The following is a 13,777-nucleotide window of genomic DNA, read 5'->3' on the forward strand; positions in this document are numbered from 1 at the left end:
GCCAATGTCACACACACACACACACACACACACACACACACACACACACACACACACACACACACACACACACTACTACTTGAATATGTGCACATATTTGCTTCTAGCCACACAGGATGGCTAGAAGCTGAGGTCATTGGCTCCAGAGAAGCATAAATGGACATGAAATGAGATGATAAAGGCAAAGCAGGGAAGACAGTGAGGAGGCTGTTGGTGACTAGAAAGGAAGGCATTGTGGCAATGGGAGTGATGCAAACTGGGAAAAGGACAGTCGTAAAATGAATCAATTATCCAGTACAGGATGTAAATCATAGCTGACGTGCACACATCCTGTATGAATATTGGTCTCTTATTCCTTGTGCTGCAAAAATAAAATTGGCATTGATTTAAAAAAGATTGGTCAAACAAGTAACTTTATGTATGTACAATTAGTAGAAGAAAGGAAGGAAGGAAGGATGGGTTTGTAGTTTTCGGACAAAGTAACATCCCATAAATCACCTGTGGGTGGCCTGACGGCAGCCTCCCTGAGGAATAATGTGAGGTGTTACAGGAAATAAGGTAATACCCTTAGTCATTTCCTGTTCATAAAGGAAGCAAGCAATGAGCCAACATTCAGGGAGGCTTAATCCTGCCATTGAGATTTGCTCGGGATTGCCCAATCGCTCAAATGACATTGGCAGAGATGATTAGTGTTCCACTCTTGTGTCACCAGGTCTTATTGTAGTTGGCTGGAAAAAAGGTTGTTTTAATAGACAGCAGCTGGTGTAATTAACACACAAATGTGCCTGCCGAGTGCCGACACACACACACACACACACACACACACACACACACACACACACACACACACACACACACACACACACACACACACACACACACAAACACACACACACACACTTAAAGACCGTTCTACATGTGTGTTGGGGAGCTCCTTGCCAGATAGGTCAGCATCATCATAACTATCTTCCTACAAGAACAGCAATAGCCTCCGGCAAATGTTCATAGGACATAAAGAATAAAAAAAGATTGACCCTGAATAAACCTACGCAGTAACTCACTCAATAACAAGACAATAACTAGCTGTTGCAAGTGTAGTGGGAGTACACATCTGATGAAATACTTTGAATGTGTAATGAAGAGCTGTGTGTGTGCTGTATATGCCTTAGTTGGACTCCCTTCACTGTCAACCAACGTTTTTTTCCATTGGCGCTCACCCAACGGAACAACTGACGTTCTCTCAAATGCAATCTCTTTTTTCTCCCTCTGTCACCCTGTACAAAATGAGGACTCTGCCACCCGACATACATAGCAACCGTTGTTTGATTCTTGTGGAGCTTCCATTAAACAATAAACTAACTTCGATGCATACGAGCGGTCAGCGCCCTTTACCTCAAAGTCCTGGATTCCTTCCTAAAAGTACCTTTGCTCTGTGCTTCTCTCTGTCTATGAATATACATCTGTGGACACACACTTTTGCTTACACAGCAGTTTTAAAAGTTTTACATCAGGAATTCTCAGCCTGGGTTACTTTAGCAGTTGCCAGGCGGTAAGCCTATGTGGAAATATGTGGCATAGATGTGATGGATAAACTGCAAAAAAAGTCAGATTAAACTGTACTAAAATATGAAATAGTAAACATACAGCTATGAATTTATGGTTGAAACTGTAAGCTTAAAGAAATGGATAAACATAGTTAAGAGTAATGGAATAACTGTTGAAAAATTGGCTACTCTAAAAGTAATGGAGAAACAGTATAAATGGTAACTCTAAATGAATGGATTAACATTTCGCTAGCTTCAAGTATTGGATAAATTGTTAAAATCGAAAAGTAATGGAATAACAATTAAAGTAGTTAGATAAACGTAATAGATCAAGGGTTGAGATAAATAGCTAAACGCAATGGAAAGACGGTTGGAGTATTAATGCATACATCATTATAGGTAGTCAATTAAAGGGGTATGAGTATACCGGACAAGGCTGTGAAGGTACAACTTACAAAGGAGCTTGGGAACCACTGGTCTACATTAAAGGACTGTTTTAGCTTAGGCTCTCATCTCCTATGTCACAGTAAACAGTGACCATTTCCTCTTCCTGCCACTACTTTAGTTAGTCAGGCCATTAGTGTGGTCAAAAATAGTAGAGTACGACGTGAATGAGACTTTGTCAAGTCAACTCGGGGACCCATGAAAGAGGCGTGGGAGCATTCAAGTTAAAACAAGTGTTCAGTGTCACTCAACAGCAGGCTTTTGACTGGGCTGAGGGCAATGTTAGGGTTATGTAGAAAAAGAAAAAAGTGGATGTGAAAAAGAGGAGAATAAGGTTTCAAGAGCAATCAAATCAACCCTTTTTCTTATAATCATAGTGTAACAGATTCTGAGATGCTAAAGTTGGCGTTTGACTCTCCCGCTGCAGTGTATGTGTTGGAACAGTGGGAAACACTGAGTCTTTATGTGTCCAGTGGAACTCCACGGGTGAGTCAGAACCAGAGAAGGGCTCATTCAGGGGTGAAGTCTAAATACTGAGACCTCCATGTCTCCAAGGGAGAGAGAGATTAGACCTTCAAGGGCCTCCAAAATGCCATTCAGCCATTCACTCCTGCCCAACTTCATGTATAGTCATGCGTGAATATAAACGTACAGACCTGAGCACCTATTCAGACAACATGTGTCAGCACTACTCGCACACATTTGCTCTGTACTGTACATTATAGGTGGAAAAAGGCTGAAACTAAGCAATGAAACAAGTTGTGACTTCATTGTATTTAGCAACGTTTAGCAGATGGGCTATACAGCAATAATTAAGTTGCTCTGGGTGTGGTTGTTCATAATTATTTACCCTCAAGTCTCCGGGTTTTCCATAAGAGAGGGATGAGGGTGAAGAGAAGAGAAGGGGTGGAGCGACGATTACAGAGACAGAGACATGGACGTGGGGGGAAGAGTTTGACTTTGAGGTTTGGATGCACCGAGGAAGAAATTCCCAGTTAAATGACTGCCTGACGCTGCTGCTCCACTGGAGAAATCGGCTGAGGTTGCCCAAGGCCTGAGTCTCACCCTGGGACACTCCCTAGCTTTCTCGTTTCAATGCCCTCCACAGCACAAACATCCACTTTGCACATATGTTTTTTAATCAGGACTATGCAAAACAGATGACAATAAGTTACGTCCCATCAAGCCCTAGCGTGCAAGAAAGGAATCAAACACATCCTACAAGTGCATAACAAGCTCACAACGTGACTGTACAGCAGAATATCAAAGCAGTCTCAGTTTTCACTGCGCTCACAATAGCTTCAGTGTTGTTTTTCAGCTCTGGCTTGAGAGGGAAAGAGTTAAGGAGAAGCTGAGTGGGAGAGGTGCGGAGCGAAGCCGCTGGCCCAGGTCCAGACGTCAGACCAGCACCGCAGTGAAATGGGTTTCTAGGGGAAAGTAAGGTCAAGCTAACCTGAGATCGAAAGATATTGAGGCTTGAGGAACTCAGGCCTCATAATATGTTCTTGAAGGGATTCAAACTAATGTTTTTTTCAAGTACAAACTCAACAACTGGGATGAGTTCAGGTATAGGTGTTACAGTGAAACACAAACAAGTAGCTAAAGAATGATTTCAATGTAGAAACTGTAGTTAATCTTTAACTCTCTGAGGGGGATTTCCTGGTTCAGTTTCTGCCTCACAGGTTTTTTTTGTTGAAACCTGAACAGTATTAGTCAGAAGCCTATTCTGGGCCTAAGCTTGGCTTTTTTTATTTCGTGTTTACCTTAGTTTCAAATATGGTCTTCAGTGGAGAGCACACTGTTGAAGGCTGGACAGCTTCTGTGTTTAGTCATTAAATGGAGACATGCCAGGTGCTTGAAATCATGTTGTTGACTGTCCAAATGTCCACAATTCAAAACACACGACAATGTAATTCCAGAGCTTATTTTTTTGCATTTTGTCAGTGTGGAATGTGTTGTTGCCGCAGTTGTATAAAAACGTCCTGAATTTGTAGTCCCTGTAACATATTATCAACATCATACCAAGTAGTCCCTTATTTAGAACTCTGGTGAGGTAAGACTTGTTTAGGACGGTTTCTAATTTAACCTTTTTTCTTCTCCTTACTGAAACTGGAGTGTTGTTGGGTTTATTTTTGCAATATTTATTATGACTCACACTGTTGTCTCCTTTTTTAAATGTGTTTTAAAGACATGGCTGCAGCAGTATGGTTACCTGCCCCCGGGGGACATGCGAGCCCACTCCCTCCGCTCCCCTCACTCCGTCACCTCGGCTATCAGCGCCATGCAGAAGTTCTACGGCCTCACCGTCACTGGCACCTTCGACCCCAACACCATCGAGTGAGCAAACAGCTTTATTCTAACAGGGTCACCTACAGGTCAAAGATCAAAAATAAAACTAGTCATTCTTACCCTGTTTTGAGTGGACTGTCTTGTCTTTGGCAGGGCCATGAAGCGACCGCGCTGTGGAGTGCCAGATAAGTTTGGTGCTGAGTTGAAAAGCAACCTGAGGAAGAAGCGATACGCCATCCAGGGCCTGAAGTGGGGCAAGAATGAAATCACTTTCTCGTAAGTCAGCAATGTGTGCTGCAGAAGCATGATGGATCAGTACTAAACGCTATTGTTTACACTAAAGTTTTGCTTGATTTTATCTTTGTCTAAATATGTTTCTATGTGCCTTACCTTTCTCACACCCTCCCCCTCACACACCCACACAATTACATACTTTTCAGTATTCAGAACTACACCCCTAAGGTGGGTGAGTACGAGACCAATGAAGCCATCAGGAAGGCCTTCAAGGTGTGGGAGAGCGTCAGCCCGCTACGTTTCCGGGAGATCCCCTACAGTCACATACGGGACAAGGTGGAAGAGTTTGCCGACATCATGCTCTTCTTCGCCGAGGGTTTCCACGGTGACAGCAGCCCGTTCGATGGGGAGGGGGGCTTCCTGGCACATGCCTATTTCCCCTCTAGTGGTATCGGTGGGGACACCCACTTTGACGCAGCTGAGCCATGGACAATCGCAAACAAGGATCTGTATGGTGAGTCTTTGTTAAATCTACGTTGAAACTGACGTTTTGATAAATTAGGGGATTTTTGTTTTTAGTGATTATCCTAAAACTGATGACACAAATGTTCGGAGTAACTGTTTATTTTAGGAGTCAGGACTTTGCTATCGTGGGCAAAACACAAGCATCAACAAGTCCAGTCTTGCATCAGAACATTTGAAGGAGTTTATGCCCTGGGCTATGTTGATTCTGCAATAATGGAGAAGTGTTTATTTCTGGGAAACAGTAGACACACAGCTTTGTGCTGTCAGCTGTTTGACTGTGACACACATTATTCTCATGACGAGCAGATGATTTATCTATTTTTAGTGATGTTACAAGTATGTGTGCAATTGAGTCACTTAAAATAGAGGAAACAGCAACATTCAGTCCTTTTAGTTCAGTTCTCATTGTCTCAAACTCCTCCAGTTTCACAACTCCATTACTTCAATTATTTTAAAAGTAAGTTAATATGAAATGGTGATTTGGTGTTTCAGGTAATGATCTGTTCCTGGTTTCGGTCCATGAACTGGGCCATGCTCTTGGTCTGGAGCACTCCAATGACCCTTCAGCCATCATGGCTCCATTCTACCAGTGGATGGAAACCGAGCACTTCATACTTCCTGACGACGATCGCAGAGGCATACAGCAACTTTATGGTAGGTTATTGAACGTTAGCTATCCAGATCACTATCAAAAAACATTCCAACTTGGTTTCCCTAACTTAAGAAACACATCAGCAGAAACCTGTTGAAATGTAGAAATAAATGTATCATTCCAATGATGCATGTGACCTTTGGTTTTCTCTCTGCTCCAATAAGCTCATTGGTGGATCATGACATTTCCTTTGGTCTAACAGGACCAACATTAGATGAGGTGTAAAGGTGGAAATTAGGTTAACGCAAATCTTCGTTTTTCTTCATATAGGGTCTGGATCAGGCCCTCAGCCCCCTCCTGTAACAACTCGTACGCCGAACCATGACCCTGACGTCGAATATTCACCAGACAAGCCTCACTTTGGCCCCAACATCTGTGATGGACACTTCGACACAATCGCCATCCTCAGAGGAGAAATGTTTGTGTTTAAGGTAAACACATACAACCTTTTTGGACTTGTGATAATGACAGTTAGTCTCGCAGGGGGTTAACATTTCTGTTTGCTCTTTCAGGATAAATGGTTCTGGAGAGTACGGAACAACCATGTTCTGGATGGATATCCAATGCCGATTGGTCACTTTTGGAGGGGACTGCCCACACATGTGACTGCTGCTTTTGAAAGGGAAGATGGGAAATTTGTTTTCTTTAAAGGTAAATCTGGGTTCAGTATAATAATAAAAACATTTACAAGATTTCTCTTTTAAAAGCAAGCCCAATCAAAAGGCATATTTTACAGTTATATTATATGTATGTGTTCTTTCTGTCTTTTTCTCTCTCCAGGGGACAAGTATTGGGTGTTTACCGAATCACTTTTAGATCCTGGTTTCCCGAAGAATATAAAGGAAATGGGCACTGGACTTCCCAAGGACCGAATAGATGCTGGTCTCTTCTACACCCCCACTGGACAAACGTTTTACTTCAGAGCAAACAAGTTAGTCATCCGTGTGTGTGTGTGTGTGTGTGTGTGTGTGTGTGTGTCACATTCTGAAATTAAACTACTGGAATTTATAAACTTCTGATTGTAAGGAAAATCCATTTACGCCACCACCACCAAAAGACATGTTTGAATGTTGACCCTATACATTTAAAACGCTTGACTTATCCTAAATTACAAACCTGCATATCATTTCAACATTGAAAAAAAACCTTGGGGAACTTTAAAGCTTGCTAATCCTCCCCATGTTTACATCATGGTCATTGTTATAAAACAGCTTGGTAAAGTGTGGTAGTCAGTGTTTACAGTGCAAACAGCCTCCCACATAATCACTGAGATTGCACGTGCTCTAAGACCAGGCAACGCTTTCATTCCTTGCCTTGGTGTTACCAGGTTTAGTTTGACTGTTGGAAGAGTTCGCAACAATTCATCTCCCATATTTCTGCAGAATCACATTTTTGCAGCTCATTTTGTGGTCCAGCTGGTGGTTTAGTTCAGCAGAAACACATACACATAACCACGTTTTCAAGCTTTAGGGTTCAAGTGCAAGTCAAGTCTCAAATCATTCAAGAAAAGTCAATTCTACTTTTTGTAAAATGTGATGTCTTTGAGGGTAAGTCCGGGCCAGGTCTTTAGTCACTCAGGCCAACTCCAAGCCAAGTCCCTAGTCATGTGAACCAGGTCCAAATCAAGTCTCCAGTACTGCTAGAAAAGTCCAAGTCAGGGCTTTACAGGCAATTGTGAATATAGTTATGAATGTGTCGAACCAAGTCTAACACCCGTTTTGGACAGGTCCAGGTCAGGTCTCGAAATAACTCGGTTCATGTAGAGTCATATCTGTAAGAGCATGTGGAAGTCAAGTCTAAAGTCTGTCAGAAAAAGTCTCAGTCCTTCACGGCAAATCAGATTCAAGTCTTGAGGTATTCAAGTCCAATTCTCTAGTGAAGTCCTTTGGGGCTCTGCATGAGACTATTAACCCCTCTAGCTGATCCTCTCTTAACCTTTCCTCTGTTATTCCTTGTTTAGATATTACCGTTTCAACGAAGACATGCGAAGCGTTGATGAGGGATATCCAAAAGCTGTCAGTGTGTGGCAAGGAGTGCCTGACAATATCAAGGCAGCTTTCATGAGCAAAGATCAAGGTAAGGGGGGCCCGTATGATCTTACCGTGTTTTCTTTTCCACATCTGTACAAGTTGCTTTTCCTTTCAGTTCAGGTTTGTTTCTCACATTTATTTCTTCCAACTCCTTAGAGCACACCTACTTCTACAAAGCCAACAAGTATTGGAAGTTTAACAACCAGGTGATGCGTGTGGAGCCTGGATATCCTAAATCAGCCCTTCGTGACTGGATGGGTTGTCCCAACGAAGACCCCAAGACTGATGGAGGCAAAGGCGGTGGCGGACACGACAAGGACAAGGAGAGGGAGAAGGACAAGGAGTGGGATGATAAGGACAGAACTAGAGATAGAGAGAGGGAAAGGGAGAGGGAAAGGGAAAGGGAAAGGGAAAGAGAGAGGGATAGGGGGACAGAGGTGGAGGAGGAGACGGAGGTGATCATTATTGAGAAGGAAGGGGTAGGTGGAGGCAGTGGAGCAGCGGCGGTAGTGTTACCGTTGTTCTTGTTGGTGTGTGTGATTGCGACGCTGGCTGCCTTGTTGTTTTTCCGTCGGTACGGTACCCCACGCAGACTCCTCTACTGCCAACGATCTTTACTGGACAAGGTGTAGACGGAGGAGAAGGGGAAGGAGAGAGGAGGAAAAGAGAGGAAAGGAAGGAGAAAAAAAAGTGGAAGGAAATGTTGAACACAGATAATGAGAGCAGAACAGAAAGAGTTAACACTGGAGAAAGAGCAGAAGGATAAGCACAAGACTCGCATTTTTAAATATTCGTACCACTGCCAGTTTCCTTTTGCTCAATCTCTCAACCACTCCATCCTTCCAGTTTTCCCCCTCCCTTCGGTCTCGGCCTCTCTCCTCGTGGTTACTGACGCCAGCTCTTTGCTGTTTGTTTAGCTTTTTTCAATGTCTTATTTTTAGTTTATGTCAGTGGTCAGTGTTTGTGTCCTTGTGAATTCCCGCTTCAAACCTGCATCTCCATGACGCCCATCCTAGCATGTTCCTTTAAGTATCAAAGAGCGTGTTTTATCGCTCTTTCCTCCCCCTTGTTAACTTGCACAAACTCACATTAAAACCACAATGGCATAGTCATTGTTTTTCCTAATCTTCCAGTAAAGTAACATGTCAGAGGCGGTACGGGCCATACAAGGGAAACAAAGCCAAAGCTTAAGTCCTTAAGAAGCATGAGATTCACTCATCAGAGTAAAGCAATAAATACGACTGTCTTTTCCTTTTTTATAGCAATGTCTTTAGTGCTGATTATTATAAATGATGTTGTCATTATTATTATGACTAATACTATTATTGTTGTTGTCCTACGTGTAAAGAATGTGTTTTTGTACATTGTCATTAAAAAGTCCTGCTGGACAGTGACATACAGTTTTGAAAATGGCCTTAATTTTATATGTGTGGGAACAGTGAACGGGGAAGGGGGTTATGTATTCTTGAAACTTGAATGTCTTTTTTTTTTTTTTTACCTTGAATCCATTTCAAATGAAAATAAATTGAAGATCTGAAAATGACTCCTTTTTGTCATTGTACTTGTTTCCTGTTTCAAATCACGGTGCTACATTACTAATCAGGGGTTATAAGTAAATGAACAACAATGATAATGATACTAGTGATACTGATAATGATTTAGTTTTCTTAATAACATTGTTTGTGTGTTCTTAACCACTTATATTCTTAAGCTTTTCATACAAAATAAAGTAATTTCAAATGACTTTCTGTGCTTTGATTTTGACTTAGTAGTTCACTAACTTTTTGCTCTTTGCACCATCTTTCTGTCAACTGCTTTGAGCTAAACTAGAGCACTCCCTTTAATGCATTCATATTATCTCTTTCTGCTGTCATATATCCAGTTCTAACCTGGACTTTATCTCACTTATTGCTCGCTCATCCATTTAGTCTTACCCAGTCTTCCTGGACCTCCAGGTTTCTTGCTCCCCGACTGCACCACTCTGTGTTACTGGGGCTCGGAAACTGGCAGTCCAGAAACTGGATCGGAAAACACGGACTGGATCCAAAGCTTAAGTAGAAACAGGGATGAAGAAGATTGTGTAAAGCTGTTGCTGCACAGCAGGAAAACATAACTCAGCTATACAATTCAAGAGAGTGTGTGTGTTCATGGCTTTCCATACTTATGAGGACCAACCATCCTTCACAAGAGTAGGAGATGAGAAAACGGACGCACAAATTATTTTCTTAAACGCAGAGGTTTTGGATTTAGGGATTGATAAGCAGTGAAGTGGTTAAACCTTTTGTTGTCAGTGAACTGTGGTCTATGCAGGTCCTCACAAGTATAGCAATACAAAAATGCTCACATGCATGTTTTGCAAGGCTATAAATGCATTTATTTGTGCATTATCCACTGCTTATATGTACACACCCATCCAACTTAGGCGTCTCTCTACTCCTTAATGATCTCACTAATGAAAAACTGCCACACAGGGGGGGGGTCAGGGTCTCTATGATATGTTATGATTACGGCAATGGGAGTTATGCAATGAAAATGATGAGGTATTTTCCTATTGTGCCATAAAGATTTAGGGCGCCCATTTGTCTCTACTTTGCAGCAGTGTTTTGAAGAGCCTGGGCTGGGGAGAGAAGTCACAAGGCTTTTCTGTGAGGGGAGGACGGAGTGAGGAGGGTTAAGTCACATTTGGATGCCAGAGATGGAGCAGAATTCCATGAACAACATCTGGAATTCCAACTGCATCATGTTGGCCAGTAACACAGCGGGACAGGGCGATGGGGGGATGGGAGTTGGTTTGGATCTGTTTAATTAGCTTCATGTACTACATCAAAGTCACAATAAAAGGACATGTGAACAAATATCGTGCCTTTTTGGAGTTGTCTTTCTCCTCACAAGGTTCGAGTATGTGTCTTTGGGCATGTTTTGCTTAAATTATCTCTGTGGCTCAGCCCTGGGTCACTGTTTGGTGTTTTCTGTCTTCCCCAGCTGATTCTGCAGAGTGAAGAAAAGATTCGCCTCAGCATAATTCTTCCCAAAGTCCTCTCCTTTCTCTGTGCTCTGTGTAACTGGAGACTTTTCTTCACTGTCTGCGAAATGGCTCACTCCTTTTTTCACAAAAGCCTGACAAAAGACCACACCACATTGCCTCTCCCAGCCACCTCCACTCCTCTGGCCCTCACATTTCACCTAGAGAAAAATAAAAAAATAAACTGTAATTTCTAGTCATGGTTCTGATGCAACTGTCCACTTCAAAAAAACAAAAACTCTTCCGTGCCAAGGCCTTACAACACATCCACTGACTAATCTCATCTCTCTGTCGTCATTGAACTCCAGTCAGCGGACGCCATTAACAAACTCCTTTTATGTTTCAATCTCTGCGCTGGACACTTCCTGTGCTTGTGTTTCAGTTGGCATGTGTAGCGCTCAGGCTGATGAATGGAAACTTCCAAATAGGGGAAGTCCTGCTTTTGGCTATTGTGTCTCATAATAGCTGAGCTGGACATCATACTGTAATGGCAGAACAAAATGCAGGGATGAGAATGAGTAGTTTTCGCATTAAATAAGACTGAATGATTAACTGAGAAATGCTAGTGTTGCAATCTGCCTGGCAACTAGGATGTGGGAAGGTGGAAGGGGGCATTTCTAGGGATCTGGTTAGCTTCTATATAGGTTACACATGGTTTTCATTTGCATCAGTTAAAGCTTTGCCACATCCTGCACCAAGCAATAAGACAACAAACAGGAACAGGGGATTTCTCTCCCGAGTCCATGTCTCTTACCCTGACACACAACTAATGCTGAGATGATGGGTTGCCTTTCGTTTGCACACATTGTAAGGAACGATATATTGCTTGTTCTTGTTTATCTTTGGGAAAAAAACATACTCTCTGTGCCTGTTAAATGTCAGTTATGTTCAGACTGACAATCTGTAAATTGTAACAAAAGCTTAAGGTAAAAACATGTTCTCCAAGCCCTTATCTGAGATTACCCTGATTACATTGTCTGTTGACCACATTTGCGCATACGTAATATCCCAAAAACTCTTAAGATGGATTGCTATGATATTTTCTACAGACATAAATGGCTCCAAGGCAATGTTACCTACTGACCTTAATGACCCCCTAACTCTCAACCATGACAATGACCTTTGTGGTTTTAAAACCAGTTTCTCAAAGAATATTGATGCATTGTCTTCTCATGAACTCATGTTCATTCAGGATGAATAGGAAAAAATCCCTACTTTTAATCTTACATCAGCATTTAAAGCGAAACTAGTCACATTCCCACCAGCCTCAGCATGTGGTTAGCATTCTCACACACTAAATTAAAGAAGGGGAACATGAAAAACACAATTTTAGCTAAACTTTTCTTTAAGTATTATAACCATTTGTTTGCTAAAGAGCTTATATTTTACAAAATCCCAATAGCTTTTTGTCAAGGGAACCATTGCAAATTTGACCTATTACACATCATTATAAATATTACAAATATATTATACACAGTGCTGGGTGGTATACAGTTTCATACAGAATACTGTGAACTTTATACCGTATGATAAGAATTTTTCAAATACCACAATACCCTTGAAAAAGTGGCAAAGGGCGCTCAAGCGGTTGGCAGCATGCTGGGGTTCAGCGCCTAGCTTAGTAGCATTAGCATAACATGTGAGTCAAGATGAACGCTGAAGAAAATGTGACTGGAGATGGAGATACATGGCACACAAGAATAACTTGTCCGGAGGTTTTGTGTATTCCAAAACTCTGACGTGGACTAAACAAACATTTATTGCATATGTTATCGAACTAAAATTGTTGCCCGAGAAGGTAACGCAAGTAATTTACAAGAATGTATGAAAATACGATCTGCTTCAACAAGTAACGCTGGTGAAATGTCTCAAGTACGGTTTTCGAGGGACTGCCTTCCTATGATAGGAAAAACGTATAAATGCAAATACATTCCTAATCATTGAAAAATAAATATATACCGTGATAAACCGTGATACCGTTATAATTTGGAAAAATACCGTGATGAGTTTTTTTATCATACCGCCCAGCTAGTTATACATTTCTCTTTTTGCTTTTATCACCGCCAAAGCTGATTTGATATGAACATTTGTGGTTTTAATAGCCGTCATAAACACTGCTGTGATATGCAGTCCCAGTCAAGTAATGAATATGAAAGATTAACTTCACTTCACAGCAGATATTCTGATGGTCCTGAGCACAGGTGTGACCAATAACTCTAACAACCCCTCCATTTCATCAAAGGGCCTGTGAACCATAAATGGCCGTCGTTAAGGTTATTGATTGCAACTTTTAAGGCAGAGGTTTGCTCTCTTTTCATGTGCTTTGTTGTTGAATCATTGTTTTAAAACAGAGAAATGTTGACCTTAAAATGGTCCCACATACTCTGCGAGGTCTTAGAGCTGCTGCGCTCACACACACACGGTTTATCTGTGGCTTGTTAAAGAGGGGGATCAATACCTAATGCTTTTTCCGTTATGTCTGCATCTTATTTTTCCATCTAGTTCCACACAGAGCTTTGGATGGAAAATAACTTCTCATTAGTTACACTTTTATTTTGTGAGCCCCAGACGTCCCAATCTCAGTTATCTCAGTTTCATCGTCTATTTTACCAACGGTTTGCTTAGTGATTTTTCTTTTCTTAGCCATGCCGTTTTGCCTGCGTTTGCCGCCCTTAGTTTGAGCCTACGTGCCTGCCTTTGTTAGACTTAACACAATGTCTGCACTTTGACTTGGGTGTGGTACAGTGGGAGAAGTCTCTTTTTCAATGTTGGAGGAGAGGGGTATTGTGTGGGAGAAAATAACACAGGTGCAAGGAAGTTCAGCACTCGACATTTCAACTTCTTTAGGTTAGTTTTTTCCTTTTTTCCAAACCCTTCTCATATGGTGTGGTTTCCCAAGGAGATGCTGATTCAGGCTCTCCAAGCCCTGCTACCCTCCCACTGACCCAGCCGTATCCGCAAGGAAACCCCCTTGCTTCGCTCAAGGCCTCAGGATATGGATATGTGCCACAAGAGAGGAGCATCAGGAACCCCCCCC

At 41.9% G+C, this 13,777-nt stretch overlaps 1 protein-coding gene across 1 annotated transcript in view; it reads left to right on the plus strand.

Moving 5' to 3' along the window:
• The window catches only part of mmp14b (matrix metallopeptidase 14b (membrane-inserted)), a 12,186-nt gene extending 2,925 nt beyond the window's left edge, over positions 1 to 9,261 (plus strand). Inside the window, exons 2-10 of the mRNA XM_010784090.1 lie at positions 4,177 to 4,325; positions 4,431 to 4,553; positions 4,718 to 5,025; positions 5,529 to 5,690; positions 5,959 to 6,119; positions 6,201 to 6,339; positions 6,469 to 6,619; positions 7,649 to 7,764; positions 7,875 to 9,261. Coding sequence (XP_010782392.1) covers positions 4,177 to 4,325; positions 4,431 to 4,553; positions 4,718 to 5,025; positions 5,529 to 5,690; positions 5,959 to 6,119; positions 6,201 to 6,339; positions 6,469 to 6,619; positions 7,649 to 7,764; positions 7,875 to 8,350 — 1,785 coding nt within the window. The 3' untranslated portion in view covers positions 8,351 to 9,261. The remainder of the gene's footprint in view (positions 1 to 4,176; positions 4,326 to 4,430; positions 4,554 to 4,717; positions 5,026 to 5,528; positions 5,691 to 5,958; positions 6,120 to 6,200; positions 6,340 to 6,468; positions 6,620 to 7,648; positions 7,765 to 7,874) is intronic.
• Positions 9,262 to 13,777: the final 4,516 nt, after the last annotated feature.

Source organism: Notothenia coriiceps, unplaced genomic scaffold, assembly GCF_000735185.1.
Source record: "Notothenia coriiceps isolate Sejong01 unplaced genomic scaffold, NC01 NC01_scaffold00026101, whole genome shotgun sequence".
In the NCBI taxonomy this organism is placed as follows: Eukaryota; Metazoa; Chordata; class Actinopteri; order Perciformes; family Nototheniidae; genus Notothenia; species Notothenia coriiceps.